The 12,582-nt window shown below is 36.1% G+C and overlaps 1 protein-coding gene across 1 annotated transcript in view; it reads left to right on the forward strand.

Annotated features, from left to right (window-relative positions):
• The window catches only part of MYO16 (myosin XVI), a 313,979-nt gene that overhangs the window by 148,331 nt on the left and 153,066 nt on the right, over window positions 1-12,582 (forward strand). Inside the window, exons 14-16 of the mRNA XM_026845772.1 lie at window positions 33-138; window positions 3,852-3,969; window positions 11,047-11,194. Of these exons, the coding sequence (XP_026701573.1) occupies window positions 33-138; window positions 3,852-3,969; window positions 11,047-11,194 (372 nt within the window). The remainder of the gene's footprint in view (window positions 1-32; window positions 139-3,851; window positions 3,970-11,046; window positions 11,195-12,582) is intronic.

Genomic DNA, 12,582 nt, shown 5'->3' on the forward strand with positions numbered 1-12,582 from the left:
CCCCCCCCCTTTTGTTGCCTGTCATTTTACAGTGGAGAAAGTGGTTCTGGGAAGACTGAAGCCTGCAAACAGATAGTGAAGCACCTCGCCTGCAGAGCCAGCTCCAGCAGAAATACCTTTGATACAAAGATAAAACATGTAAGTAGCATTCTGATCACTGAGTAGAACAGATCAAAAATCTGGTCTCTTCAATAGGCAAAGACATTTGAACTGTAAGGAAAAAGGCATCTGCTATGCAGAAGTTCACGGAGGTTTTGTTTTCACTGTTGAGGTCAAAGGAGCTTTCTTTCTCTGATTTGACCTGCAAGGGAACAGGATTAAGATCACAGTGATCTGATGACAGGAATCTAAAAATTTGAAGCCACTGTTTCTATATGTTTTTGTGACTCTGGAAAGCAGTGTTTCAGTGAGTAGGAAACATTTGTGTGATAAGGTACTGTTTCCTAAATGTGTACTAGTTGCTTTCAGTAAGTAAATAAATTTATCTCAGTAGTAAATAAATTTGTCTGTATGGTTTTAGTGGTGCTTCTCTGGACAGTACAAGAAGTGCTGAGGCATTTGAAGTAATAGTGTGTAAGACAGAAACTGGAAAGCTGCAAGAAAATTGCAAGAACCGAACAAAGTTATATGGCCCAGTATTTGTATACTAAATATATTTATGAAATAGGCAAGAGTTTTGAATATTTGCTCAATTATATTTAATTCCCACAGCAGAACCAAATTCTGCCCAGTCCATATCATGAAATCATGAGAACCTGCTTCACATATCAGATGAATTTTTCTCCTTATTAATACGTTGTAAGATTCTCATTTGACTGAACATTGCAGCTTGTGTTTCATTATTACAGCTGTAACAGTACTATAAAGATTCATACTGACATTATAAATTATGCTGAACCCTGGATTGCCAGTTCAAATTTTTTAAAAAAGTTTCCTTTCTTGATCATATTTCTCATTGGAGATCCCATCTCAGAGACAGATTCACACAGAATGTTTTAGCACAGTCTGCATTAGCACAGTTCTGAGTTTAATACTTTAAAAAATATATGTTTAGACTCTTTCACCCACTGTGGTGACCTTCCTCTACAGCACTTACAGTCAACCCAAGATACTTTTTTTTTTTAGCTTTCACTTGCCACAGACATGATATTCCAACAGAACTCCGGAATCTTTCATTGTGTTTTTTTTTTAGTAGCATCACATGCATCATTAAAAACACACTGCTTTCTTCCTGTATTATGCAGATTCAGTCCAGAAGCATGATAAAATAGTGTCAGAAGTACAGCTGACACTAACAGACAAACTACAGATCAGGATTACTGGGATGTGGGAAAGTCTACAGATAAACTAGTTTGTATTTTGTACATTTCAGCTGATAAGGTAATAGAAGTCCTATGGATTTTGGGTGGATTTTAGTAAATAGTGTTGCATCTGTGGTTTTGAAGATATTAAAAAAGCCTGATGACACTGAAAACATCAAAAATTAATAAGCTTCAGCTTTACATGTAGTCATACAACTGCCATGTTAAAGTGTTTTTCACAGTGTTATCTGATTCACTGATGCTGCTCTTAAACTGACCCATTTAATCTGGATTTCATGTGGCAATATTAAGAATAAGCTTGTTAACTTTTCACTTTTTTTAATTTAAATTTTGAAATGTGGTGTTGCAATAATAACATTGCACCAGGGACAGTACACTTTATTTTAAACCCAGAAGCCATACCTACAAGTGATATCTATTTCCACTGTGTATTTTTTATTTACTACCTACACATGCTTACTTACAGCCTTGAACTGATCAGGACATAGCTGTTATTCAAGTAGAACTGCAAAATTCAGGTCAGACCCTCCCAGTCCTTTTCTTCCCTAATGTTCAGATTAAGTAATGAGTAAATGAATAAGTAACTTTGTGAATAAGGAACTGAAAACTGTGTGCTTTGGATACAAATATGGCAGAACTGGGAATCAGGAGGTGTGGGAAGGAATATTGACTCTGCTGCAACTTGTCTCCTGACCACAGGAAAATTTCCAGGGAAAACCATCATGATCCAGTGCAAATGGAATAAGATGTTCTCAGTTAAGAAGAGGAATCAGTGTGGAAAGGGGCTGACCAGGCCTAATTTTCTCCATCTAAAAATTAGTTATCTTTGTAGATTACTTTAACCTGCACTACATCTATGTAGTAAACTGAAAAACAATCCCTAACATGAAGTTTTTACCCTGCTCCCTGACAGAGTTTAAATCCCTAGCAGATCCTCTGGCCACAGTACAGGGGATGGCATGTGCCAGAGACCATTCACAACAGTATGTCCACCCTATTCTTGAAAAAAAAAGAGGTATTAGATGTCTGAATGTAAACTTTATGATGCCACTTCCCGTTGAGGTTAGAGAGTTCTGCTCCTGGTCTTGTTTAGTTTAACAGTATACGTGTCAAAGAGTTTTAATCAATGCAGGCAGAAGAGAATTATCACATATTAAGAAAAAACAGTTGCCTTTTGGTTATAAAAGATGCCTTGTACATGGGACACCTGACTGCAGACAGAGAAATGCATGAGGAATCAAGTAGCGATTCTGGTTTAGCTGCCGCTTAAGGTGCTTTATGAACACAATAGCCTGGATTCATTCCTGCTGAAATTATGCATATTAGAGTTAATAAAGCTGCATGGTTTAAACCAAGTGCTGAATTAGCCTAATGAGCAAATACATCCTAAACACTACTAGAGTGGAAACAAAGTAGGCTGACCAGTTTTCTGCTGCCACCTACTGCTCAAAGAGCTGTTTTAATTAATAATTCTGAAGGGTCTGATTTTTAGAGCTTCTGTCTTTTTTCATTGGAAGCACGTGTTATCTGTGCCACTCCACAGCCCTCTTTCCTCCCCAGCTAGGTCATCCAGCTTCAGCAAAACACTGTTATATCAGAACAGCAGTGTATTTGGGACACATTGCAATCAATTTCTTAGGAAGCAAAAGAGGAAAGTGCTGAAGGGAATCCTTCAAGGTGTAAGGAACTAATTTTACACAAAAAAAGCTAAAGACAGAGAAAACATGGAATAAAGATGTCATATTTAATACTTTTTTTTTTTTTAAATGCTCTTTTAAAATAATTGCTGTGACCATGAAGATGTAACATGAAAATGCATGTGAGAGATGCCATAAAAAAGTCTAAAACATTTTTTTGCTCAGTTTTTCGCTAGTATAATGCTGAAGTAGTTGTATTTGAAATCAGAAATTTATGCCATTTTTGGCATCATTTCCAGGGAGGTGGTGGAGTCCCCATCCCTGGAGGTGTTTAAGAGTAGGGTCGATTTAGCGCTTAAGGATACGCTGTAGGTGGGAACTGTCAGTGGTGCTAGGTGAACAGTTTGACTAGATGATCTTCCAGGTCCTTTCCAACCTAAGTGATTCTGTGATTCTGTGACACTTGTAAATTCTTTTGCTGGTTATTAGTATCAACTGACTGTAACTTTGTAAGCGTAGCTGCTTTCACAGATTCAAATCTTTTTGCTAAGCATGCCAGCTCTGGGCATATAGCTTCAGTCACTTGTATCCAATCTACCAGTAAGGACACAGCTAGTATATGAGCCATTGTCTTCCCCCTTCCATTTACAACTTCCACTATTCTGACAGCTGCCTTCTTTTTTTTTTTTTTTTTTTTTTAAAATTTTGAACTGTCTTATTTTAATTTCTATTTACAAAAAAATGACAAAACTTACAAGGAATCTGTTAAATTCCAAGCTGAACAACCGTCTTTTTTTCCCCATTTATGGATCACAAACAACCTCACTGATATTTACTGAAATTTCTTCCTGTTTATTTCCTCTCTTATCACTTCTTTACCATTGTCTTGCAGGTAAACTGTATCTTGGAGGCCTTTGGACATGCTAAGACACCCTTGAATGATTTTTCCAGCTGTTATATAAAATATTTTGAGCTACAGTTTTGTGAGAAGAAAAAAACATTAATTGCAGGTAAGTATAATTTAATCTGTTTATTCTGATATCACCCACAGAGATAGTAGATCAGGGATCCCATTGTGCCCTACAGAGTTAGGCATCAATGGACTTAAAGTATGTGAAAGAGACAAGGTAGTTTTAGGAAGTGTCAGAGGAACATGTTTAATAGCAGGTGAATTCTAGCTTGTGAAGAGTAATATAGAGGGTGAACCCTGTTCTGTGCAACCAGTAGGTGGCAGAGAAAGACAAGAAAAAAAGTCACCACCACTGATTCCTCACAGTTCCCAGGAAATCACATTTGCCTTTATGCCCAAGAATAACAAACTCTGAGAGTTGTGTATTGCTTTACTCTAAAATAAAAGTAACAAAGAAATTAATTTGTTGCATTTGTATCTAATATTGTAATTTGTATTTTAATTATCCCTTATATAAGTGATAAACTCATCTGTTTAGGGCAAGCAAAACACAAGTATACTCTGTAATATTGAAATTAGAAGTAATTTATTACATCTTTGAGCTTCTTCTAAATGAACTAGGAATCATACTGATGTTTATTCTCATGAAAGTAAGATCGTGTGGAATTTGTGCCTGCTTTCAGAGTAAGTGGGAGTCTGCTAATCCCCAGTAAGTGTTTGTTAGTAAAAAAAATAAATAAATATATATATATATATATATGAGACAAAACTTCAGTTTGATGCTGAAAACTTTGATCTTCCAAGACAGTCAGGGAGAGGTTTCATTTCTGGTCTGCATAGGTCATCATAAAGTTACACTGTGCTAAAGCAAGAGCTGTGTGAAGAAATACCTGTACACAGACTCTTTCCTACTGGCACTGATCTTCCTGGATGGAAAAGCTCTGTGGTGAAACACACTTTTGATCTAAGTAAATTAGATGCCATTGGATAAAGACTTCCAAAACTACTAATAGTTTTTCCAGTAAAAATGTCACTGCATGGCAGATTATTATCACCTTTTTTCTGGTTTGTTTTACAATAAATATAGAGTATTTGTAAAGAAAATGTAAAACTAAACAATGTGGGGGTTTTCCTTCATTTATAAATTGTTGTGGGAGGATTACAATGGACTAAATTGCATCTGAATTAGACTTGTGAAAATAAAGTTCAATCCCTAAAACTAACATTTTAGAAATACTTTGTACTGTATATATTTAATTTGTGTACATTTAGTTATCACAATTACATTGTGTGCACAATTTTTCTGTTACACACAGAGAGCACAAATGCAAACAGATTAAAATTATACTAATTTTGAGAAGTCAAGTGTATGAACATTAGGAAATGCCAGAACTGAAGTTTTCTGAGATGCTCTTGGGTTGCCTTATGCATAGAAATTTAATGTTGTTGTTTTTCCACCCTACCCCAGCTTCATTCAGTGCAGAGAATGGACTATATTTCTTCAGTGATCTGCTACTAAATAGTTTGTTTTCCCTTTATTGATTTATGTGTGGCTTGTGCCATTTTATTCTACTCTAAAAACAGAATTCTAGCTTTTCTGTTGATTTTCTATATTGTTCATCAACATTTTTCATTGTGTGAGCATTTCAGGAGCATAAATTGCTTCATTTTCACAGTACTTCTAGGCTAAGGTTGTGTCATTCACTTCCTCAGGTAAGGAACAGAAGCCTCAAGTCCTCAAGGCCATGTGTTCCCACAATTTTTAAGTGCCTTTCTTGAGATTGCAGAGACTTGAGTTTTCAAGCAGCTTTACCCAGACTTGCCAGTTTAATTCATAGCCCTTGCCTGTGAATGATATAAATGTGGAATCAGTTAACCAGGCTCTTGTGTCAGCTTTCTGGTATACTAATATTGTGTTTTTATGATTCTCAAACCACAGATATTAAATGAGAAAATCTAGAGGTAGTCCAGTCCATTAACAAATATAAACAAATTACTTTTCTGCCCTATTATTCCCCAGATATTTAGGAACTTAATCAATTACTCTTACTAAATCTAAGTTAGCCAAAAGTTCTGTAATTATTAATTCTGTAATTTGCAGCAGTAAAAGTGTGTTTTATATTTTTGTAAGTTGCAGTTGTTCATGCTCTTTGATTTGCATTGTAGATGTTGCCTTTTCTAGGCCACCGCTAAACATCATTTCTGAGTGCAATTGTCCCAGATTTACACCACCAAAAATGAGAAAAGCATCAGGGATGTTGTCTTTGGCTGGTTTAAATCTCATCCAGTGATTCTCTGTATCTATTTGCAAGATCATTTGCAGCAGTATTTATTGTCTTGCACTGTTTAAACATGAATGAAAAATGTAAATATGCAGAGCACCTGATTCTGCTGAGACATGACTCTATAACTCGTTGAGACAAATAGGGCTAAATGTGTCTGGTTCGTAAACAGAAATCCAAGCGATAGAACACTGCCTCTATCAAAGGGTTTAGGTTGTTTAAACTCCTTAACAGACAGATCTTAAGGGTGGAGATCCAGAACATTTTACTAAGGAAGGGGCATGCAAAGCACATGTATACATTTTTATTATAGAAGGCAAGCTCCGGGTACCATTCCTTGCATTTTGAGTGGACATCAGTGACATTTGTGGCAGCTTTTTGTTCATGCTGAAGTTCTTTTATGCCTAGACCCTGGAAAAGCTCTGACTTTTGTCAAATAAGGTTTATTCTTATAGAAGAAAGTCCAATATACCTAAATAACAAAAACGTTTACCATAGTTTTCATCTACAGGCTTGATTCAGTCTTTCTCATAAACTGGATCTATGACACAAAGTTTTGAAAACAAGGATGGAGCTCTTGAGTGTGGTTCTACTCGAAGTCAGTACAGATATCTATAGAGGTTTTATGTCTTCCCTAACCCTTGTTTAAGATGGGGTGTGCTGTGATGTTGGGTTCAAATGGGAGTTTTTCTGTGACAAGTGGCTTTTTGGTCAGGTATGTTCCATTGCTTTAGTCCGATCAAACAAGTGGAGAAGGTATAACCCAGCTTAACTCATTGTTCTTTGTGACTGGATAAGGTCAGGCAGTGGGAACTAGTAAAAAGTCTTACATCAGAAGAAATACAGAATAAGCTACAGGCCAGTGATTTCATTACATTTCTAAAATAAATTCATATCTAACAGAACTCAAGGACTGATCTTCTGCCAAAAAATCATAATCATTCATAGACAATGATTCACACCCACTGCATAGTAGTAAAAGACTGATTATTTATTTATTTCCAGAAGTAAAATTACTGCATTATATTTTTATTTGGAAAGGAAATGAGTAATTTCAGGTAAATTGACATAATTTCAAAGTAAATTGAAAGGTAAGGCTTCTGTCAGTTTCCTCAAATTGTTAATAAAGAAGCTTAGGAAGAGAAAATCAAGCCTGACAAACTTATCTCTAGATTTTCCCGACTTGCTTCTCAGGCCTTGCTTCTCTCAGTCTTCACTTTTTGAAAAGCAAAGCCTGATTTATTTTTTCTTAAGTTGCACTGAAATGGAAGGTTCTATTTTGATTTGCAAAAAGAAGCAGAATTCATATTCACCTGTGTGTGTTACAAACATTTTTTTTATCAATTAAAAAATTTCAGATATTAATTTATTTTTTTGGTATAAGAAAGACTGCAGCCAGCTAAGCTTTCTGATGTGTTTCTTTACTGTGTTTCAGCTCTTTTGCTCATTTCAGCAAATGCTCTTTTGTCTTTAACAATAGCTGTTTAGGACAACATGTTTTTTTAGAAAGAGATGTAGTTTCAAAGAATGCATAGCTGAAAGAAAGACTTCACTAGCCGCACTTCCAATAGAGAGTCTGCTTGCTGTCTTTGTAGCTGCTCAGTAGATCAAGTGATCTGTAAAAGGAAGTAAAACTTTCCTCGTGCCTGTAAGCACAGTTACCATTGCACAAGAATGGCAGACTTTGCCCAGGGAACTCTATTATTTTTCCCCTTTATTTCACACATAGATTAACAAACATATAATTTCACTTTGTAGAAAAGCATATTACTGTGACAGTTTTCTTTATGAATTACTTTAGCTCCATTAAGATGATGCTGTGTTTGATTCTTGATGATCAGAAGCCTGACTTTTTTTGACATCTCTTCCCACTGCTGGAGATGCTAATGAGATGAACTATATTTAGCCTTATTAAAGCAGGTGACTTGAAGTACCGGAAAAGGACTAAATTAATTTGTGTCATCTAAATAAGTGATGTTGCCCATCATTAAAGTTAAATGTATTAATTAATCAGATAGATGACCTCCAGTAACATTTTTCTTGCTTTTATTAAACGAAGACTGTTAAAAACACCTAAGTGATAGTTATGAAAGCTTTAGTGAAGATCATTGCACACAAAAAGAGTTGTTAAAGATTAGTAATGGCCTCTTTTCAAATTAATTGATGGTGGGGTTAGTTTTACTGATAAATACGTTACAAGCACAGTAAAAGATGGAAATTATCCTTCAGGTTCATCTGTTCTGTTTTGCCCTGTAGGAATGGCAGACAGGTAATGGTTGATGGTGATGAAAATGTGTGTCTGGGCCAGTCCTGCCATGTTAGGTTAAGATTGCATTGCTTCAATTTGTAGTGTGCTGCAAAATTACTGGATTCGGAAAACATATCCTGCTACCAGCTTAATGATTTCCCAAGTGTGCCCTTTTACTTTCAGCACAGTTCTTTTTTTCCGTAGTGTAGCAACAGAGGTCTAGGTGGCTGATACACAATTTCTCATGTTACAGGTTCCATAATAGAAGGAATTCTCTTCTGCTTTTTGTAGGATGATTAAATGGGCCAAATCATGTCTCCTTGGTTCAGCAAGTCAGCTGTACAACTCTTCTCTGTCAGTCCTACTGTCTCTTTAGTAGCTAGAATCCCAGGCATGGTTTTGGTTGCCAGCACATGTATCAGGCCATGCCTGTGCTGTTAAATAAAAGAGAGGGTGGAGGATGCTCCTGGGTAGTGTACCACTCACCTTCCCTACTGCTTAACTGGGATGTGTCTGGGGTGGTTTGGCCTGTGCAGAGTAGCACTTTGTGAGGCCATGCATAGTTATACTTAGTTCAGGGACAGCACTTAACTGCTGAGATCTTCCTGAAAACAGTATGTTCAAGATTCACTGAGTTTGTTTCCCTCCACTCTACCCTCTCTTTCAACAATATTCTCACAGGCTGTATTCCCTCATACACACAACTTTAAGTAACTTAAAGTTTGTTGTGTTTAACAGTATAGACAGAAACTTAGAGCTCTCCAAAAGACAGGAAGATGCTTAGGTGAAATTTAAAATATAATTACCAGACAAATACAGATGGTATAGCAATAACCAAGCTAGCTCTGAATGAGCTACTGTGGATATTAACAGCTGTATGGCGGCAGGAACATTCTGGCTTCTAGCCTAGCCATTAGGCTAATGCAACTACCTTGCTTCCAATACGCACTCTCACATGCTGAGATCTAACCTGCATAACTTTGCTCAGCATTGCATTGAGCGATACCTTTGAGTCCCGTACTGATTCTGAAAATACTGTTTCTACTACTCCCATCTTTAGAAGTCTTTAAACTCCCACTCTGCCTTCAAACTTCAGGTCTCTCAGACATCTGAAGCTGTGCTTTTGCATATTCCTATAAATGTAAGTTTTGACTGCACTGAATAACTCAGTGCTCTTTTATTTTAAACCCAGTTTGCTTCAAAGAAGTCAAAAAAAATCTAAAAGACATGAGCAGCTCAAAAATGATATGTGTTTAGAGAACATACATACTGTGTTACAAGATACATGTACCAGTATTCTCTGTCACTGAATGTTCAAGAACTACTTCCAGTTCATAAAGGAAGTGATTCTCATCCAGACTATAAGAAGCTATGGTTTAATATCCCCCGCAGCTCACAGGGTTTCAAAAATACGTAAGTGTACCTTATCCTCTGAACTTAAGTCTTTTCCAGGGTAAGGATGCTTGCTAAGACCCTGTGAAAGCTCTGCCATACTGCAGAGTTTGAAAAACACAAAGCTGCAACACGATGTACTGCATCCTAGTGGTGTGGGTGCTTAGTTGTGAAGGGACATGCTTCTGGTCTTTGCACCACAACTACTATGTAAGTAATGATGAGAAGTATACAAACAGTGGGGTAAGTAGGAATTGGCATCAGGTCCCTGCTCACAGCCCTGACCTCCAGCTACAGTTAAGCATTCCCTTGTTCTCTTTAGCCTGCTACATCTGGAACTGCATAGTGGCATACACTCAGTAGAGGGCTGAGGTGTAATCTGCCTGAAACAGTGAATATCCCTCTGTCTCTTCACAATTACCTCTAAAATGCCTATAATCTGATGAAGCAGGTAAGGGTCCAATATTTCCTTTGCTTAAGTGTTTTGCGTCTTTCAGAACTTTAGTGTGCCTGAGGCTATATATGAACCCATTAATCAGCATTTCTGTAGGCAAATCATGGTCAGCTTCATCCTCTTTCATTTCCTTCCCTGATGTGCTGATTCACATAGCTTCTCATTTGGCCAGTTCATCATAGTCCTTCTGAGACTCCCATGTTTTCCCAGGCGCAGGCTAGTGAGTTTGTTGATGAGTAGTTCTGTAGAGAATTTGCCTCTTTGTAGCTATCTATTAGAAGTTAGGTGGGTAATCTAAATTATTAACCTGAGTGTTCTTAGTTACCAACAGAGAAAAAGGAAATAGTTCCAAGGGTGTTTTTTTGAAAGATGTCTTGAATTTCTCTTGCATCTTTCTCTTTCTGTGATGAAGGATCTTAGAATGGGTGCCAATGCTCAGATGTCTTCGGTGAGGTGACTAATAGCTTGTCTCTTAGAAAGTCTTGCCAAATACAAGTGGTTCCTCAAATAAATAAAACAAAGTACAAATCAACATCATTATCTTTAAAATTGAGTAAATTTTAAGATAATGTAAGACAGTAAGACATTTGTTCCACTAATTTTAATGGAATTGGGGCTTTATATGGAATTTATATACAAAACCATGGTAGAATGAACAATAATATTTTTTATATGCTCACCTCAGACCGTTTTATAAGTAACATTGTTTATTCTTCACTGTTGCAATGGTGAATGGTTTACAATATATAAGTTTAGAGCAATCAGTATAATGATAAATTTATATGTTTGTTTCTCAATCAGCTAGGATTTATACATACATGTTGGAGAAGTCTCGTGTCATTACGCAGCCTCTCAACCAGAGTAATTTTCATGTTTTTTACTTGATGATGGATGGGCTGTCTGCTGAAGAAAAATACACCCTGTACCTCAGTAATTTGTCTGCACACAGGTAGGAAAACAACTTTAATATTAATATTTTTCTTATTTTAGTGCCTCTTTGTTGTTGAGGTCCTTCCTCCAGCAGTTAACATTTGTGTCCTAATTTCTGCATGAACTCTGAAATTATGTGTTATGGAGTACCTGTTCATGAGGATTTAATTCTGGAGTACATGTAGACCCTCTTAAAAAGATCAGAGTATTATATCCATTAGGATTATTGCCTTAAAGGAGAAAAGGGAGGAAACTAGTTAGTTATTTTTTCATCTTCTGTGGACTACAGTAGGTCTGCTCTTTTTTTTCTCTTTCCCCTGATGAAATGTTTTCTCTTCAGGAAAACCTATTCTATTATAATTAGACTTACAGAAATGCCACTTTTGACGAAACATCACTATATATGATTATTTCAATTTTCATTTTGATATTTACTTCATATTACTAAGAAAAAGTACTAAGAAACAAAGTTTTCACTGCTTTGAAACCAAGGATAGGATTCAACACCTAACACCTAAAATTAGGTCTTTGTGTGAGTCTCCACATGGGCTGGTTGTCCTGGCTCCCACTGGCAATCAAAGGAGATTGAGTCTTTACTCAGCTCTATACAGAACTACATGTAGGTGTATGCTTCAGGGTGAACTGAACCACATTTGTGGCTTCATAAACTGTACTGACTACATCCTCTTTAATAGTAAGAGTTTAAATATAGAGCGCTCTATATAGATACCTAAATGTAGTGTGCCTAAGGCTGAATACATGCCAAATGTTTAATATAAGTGGAAGGTTTTGATTTTTCAGGAAATTTTTGGTTTATCTCAAAATTTATTAATTCAGATTCTTTTGTAATTAAAACATATTCCTGATGTAGATAGTTTGCCTTTCTTTCTTCAGTCTTTCCTAGGAAGTATCACTAAAATGAGACAAGTCTATTTGGCATTAATAATCTTTTAAATTGGCTAAATTTATAATGAGTATAGTGAGTAACTGTAAAAAGACCAGTAGTAATTAAAATTATATAATATGAGTGGTTTGTGATTTTCATATCTAAGTCTTTTTCCCATGGATTTTTCTTTCAAATTTTCTATCTTCTGCTCTAACTAGTACTGGAGTAAATAGTAGTTCTAGATTTGTGGCCTGTAAATAGAAAGATACCACATTAATTTTTTTCAGAAAAAAAACTTACTTGATTCTGATTTTTTCTTAAACACAAGTCTTCAGACTACCACTGTTTGGTAATGTTTTAATCTGTTAGCACTTCTGGTATTATACAGGATAGTATAATGCACTAGCTCTGAAGAAATCTGAGGCTAAGTTACTTTACTAAAAATGACCTGCTTCAACGTGGGAGAGGGGAAGAATTAAATTTTATATTTTAAGTCCTTTGAAGGCTTTGAAGACCAAAAT

Source organism: Athene cunicularia (assembly GCF_003259725.1).
Source record: "Athene cunicularia isolate RWA chromosome 1 unlocalized genomic scaffold, athCun1 chr1_part1, whole genome shotgun sequence".
NCBI lineage: Eukaryota > Metazoa > Chordata > Aves > Strigiformes > Strigidae > Athene > Athene cunicularia.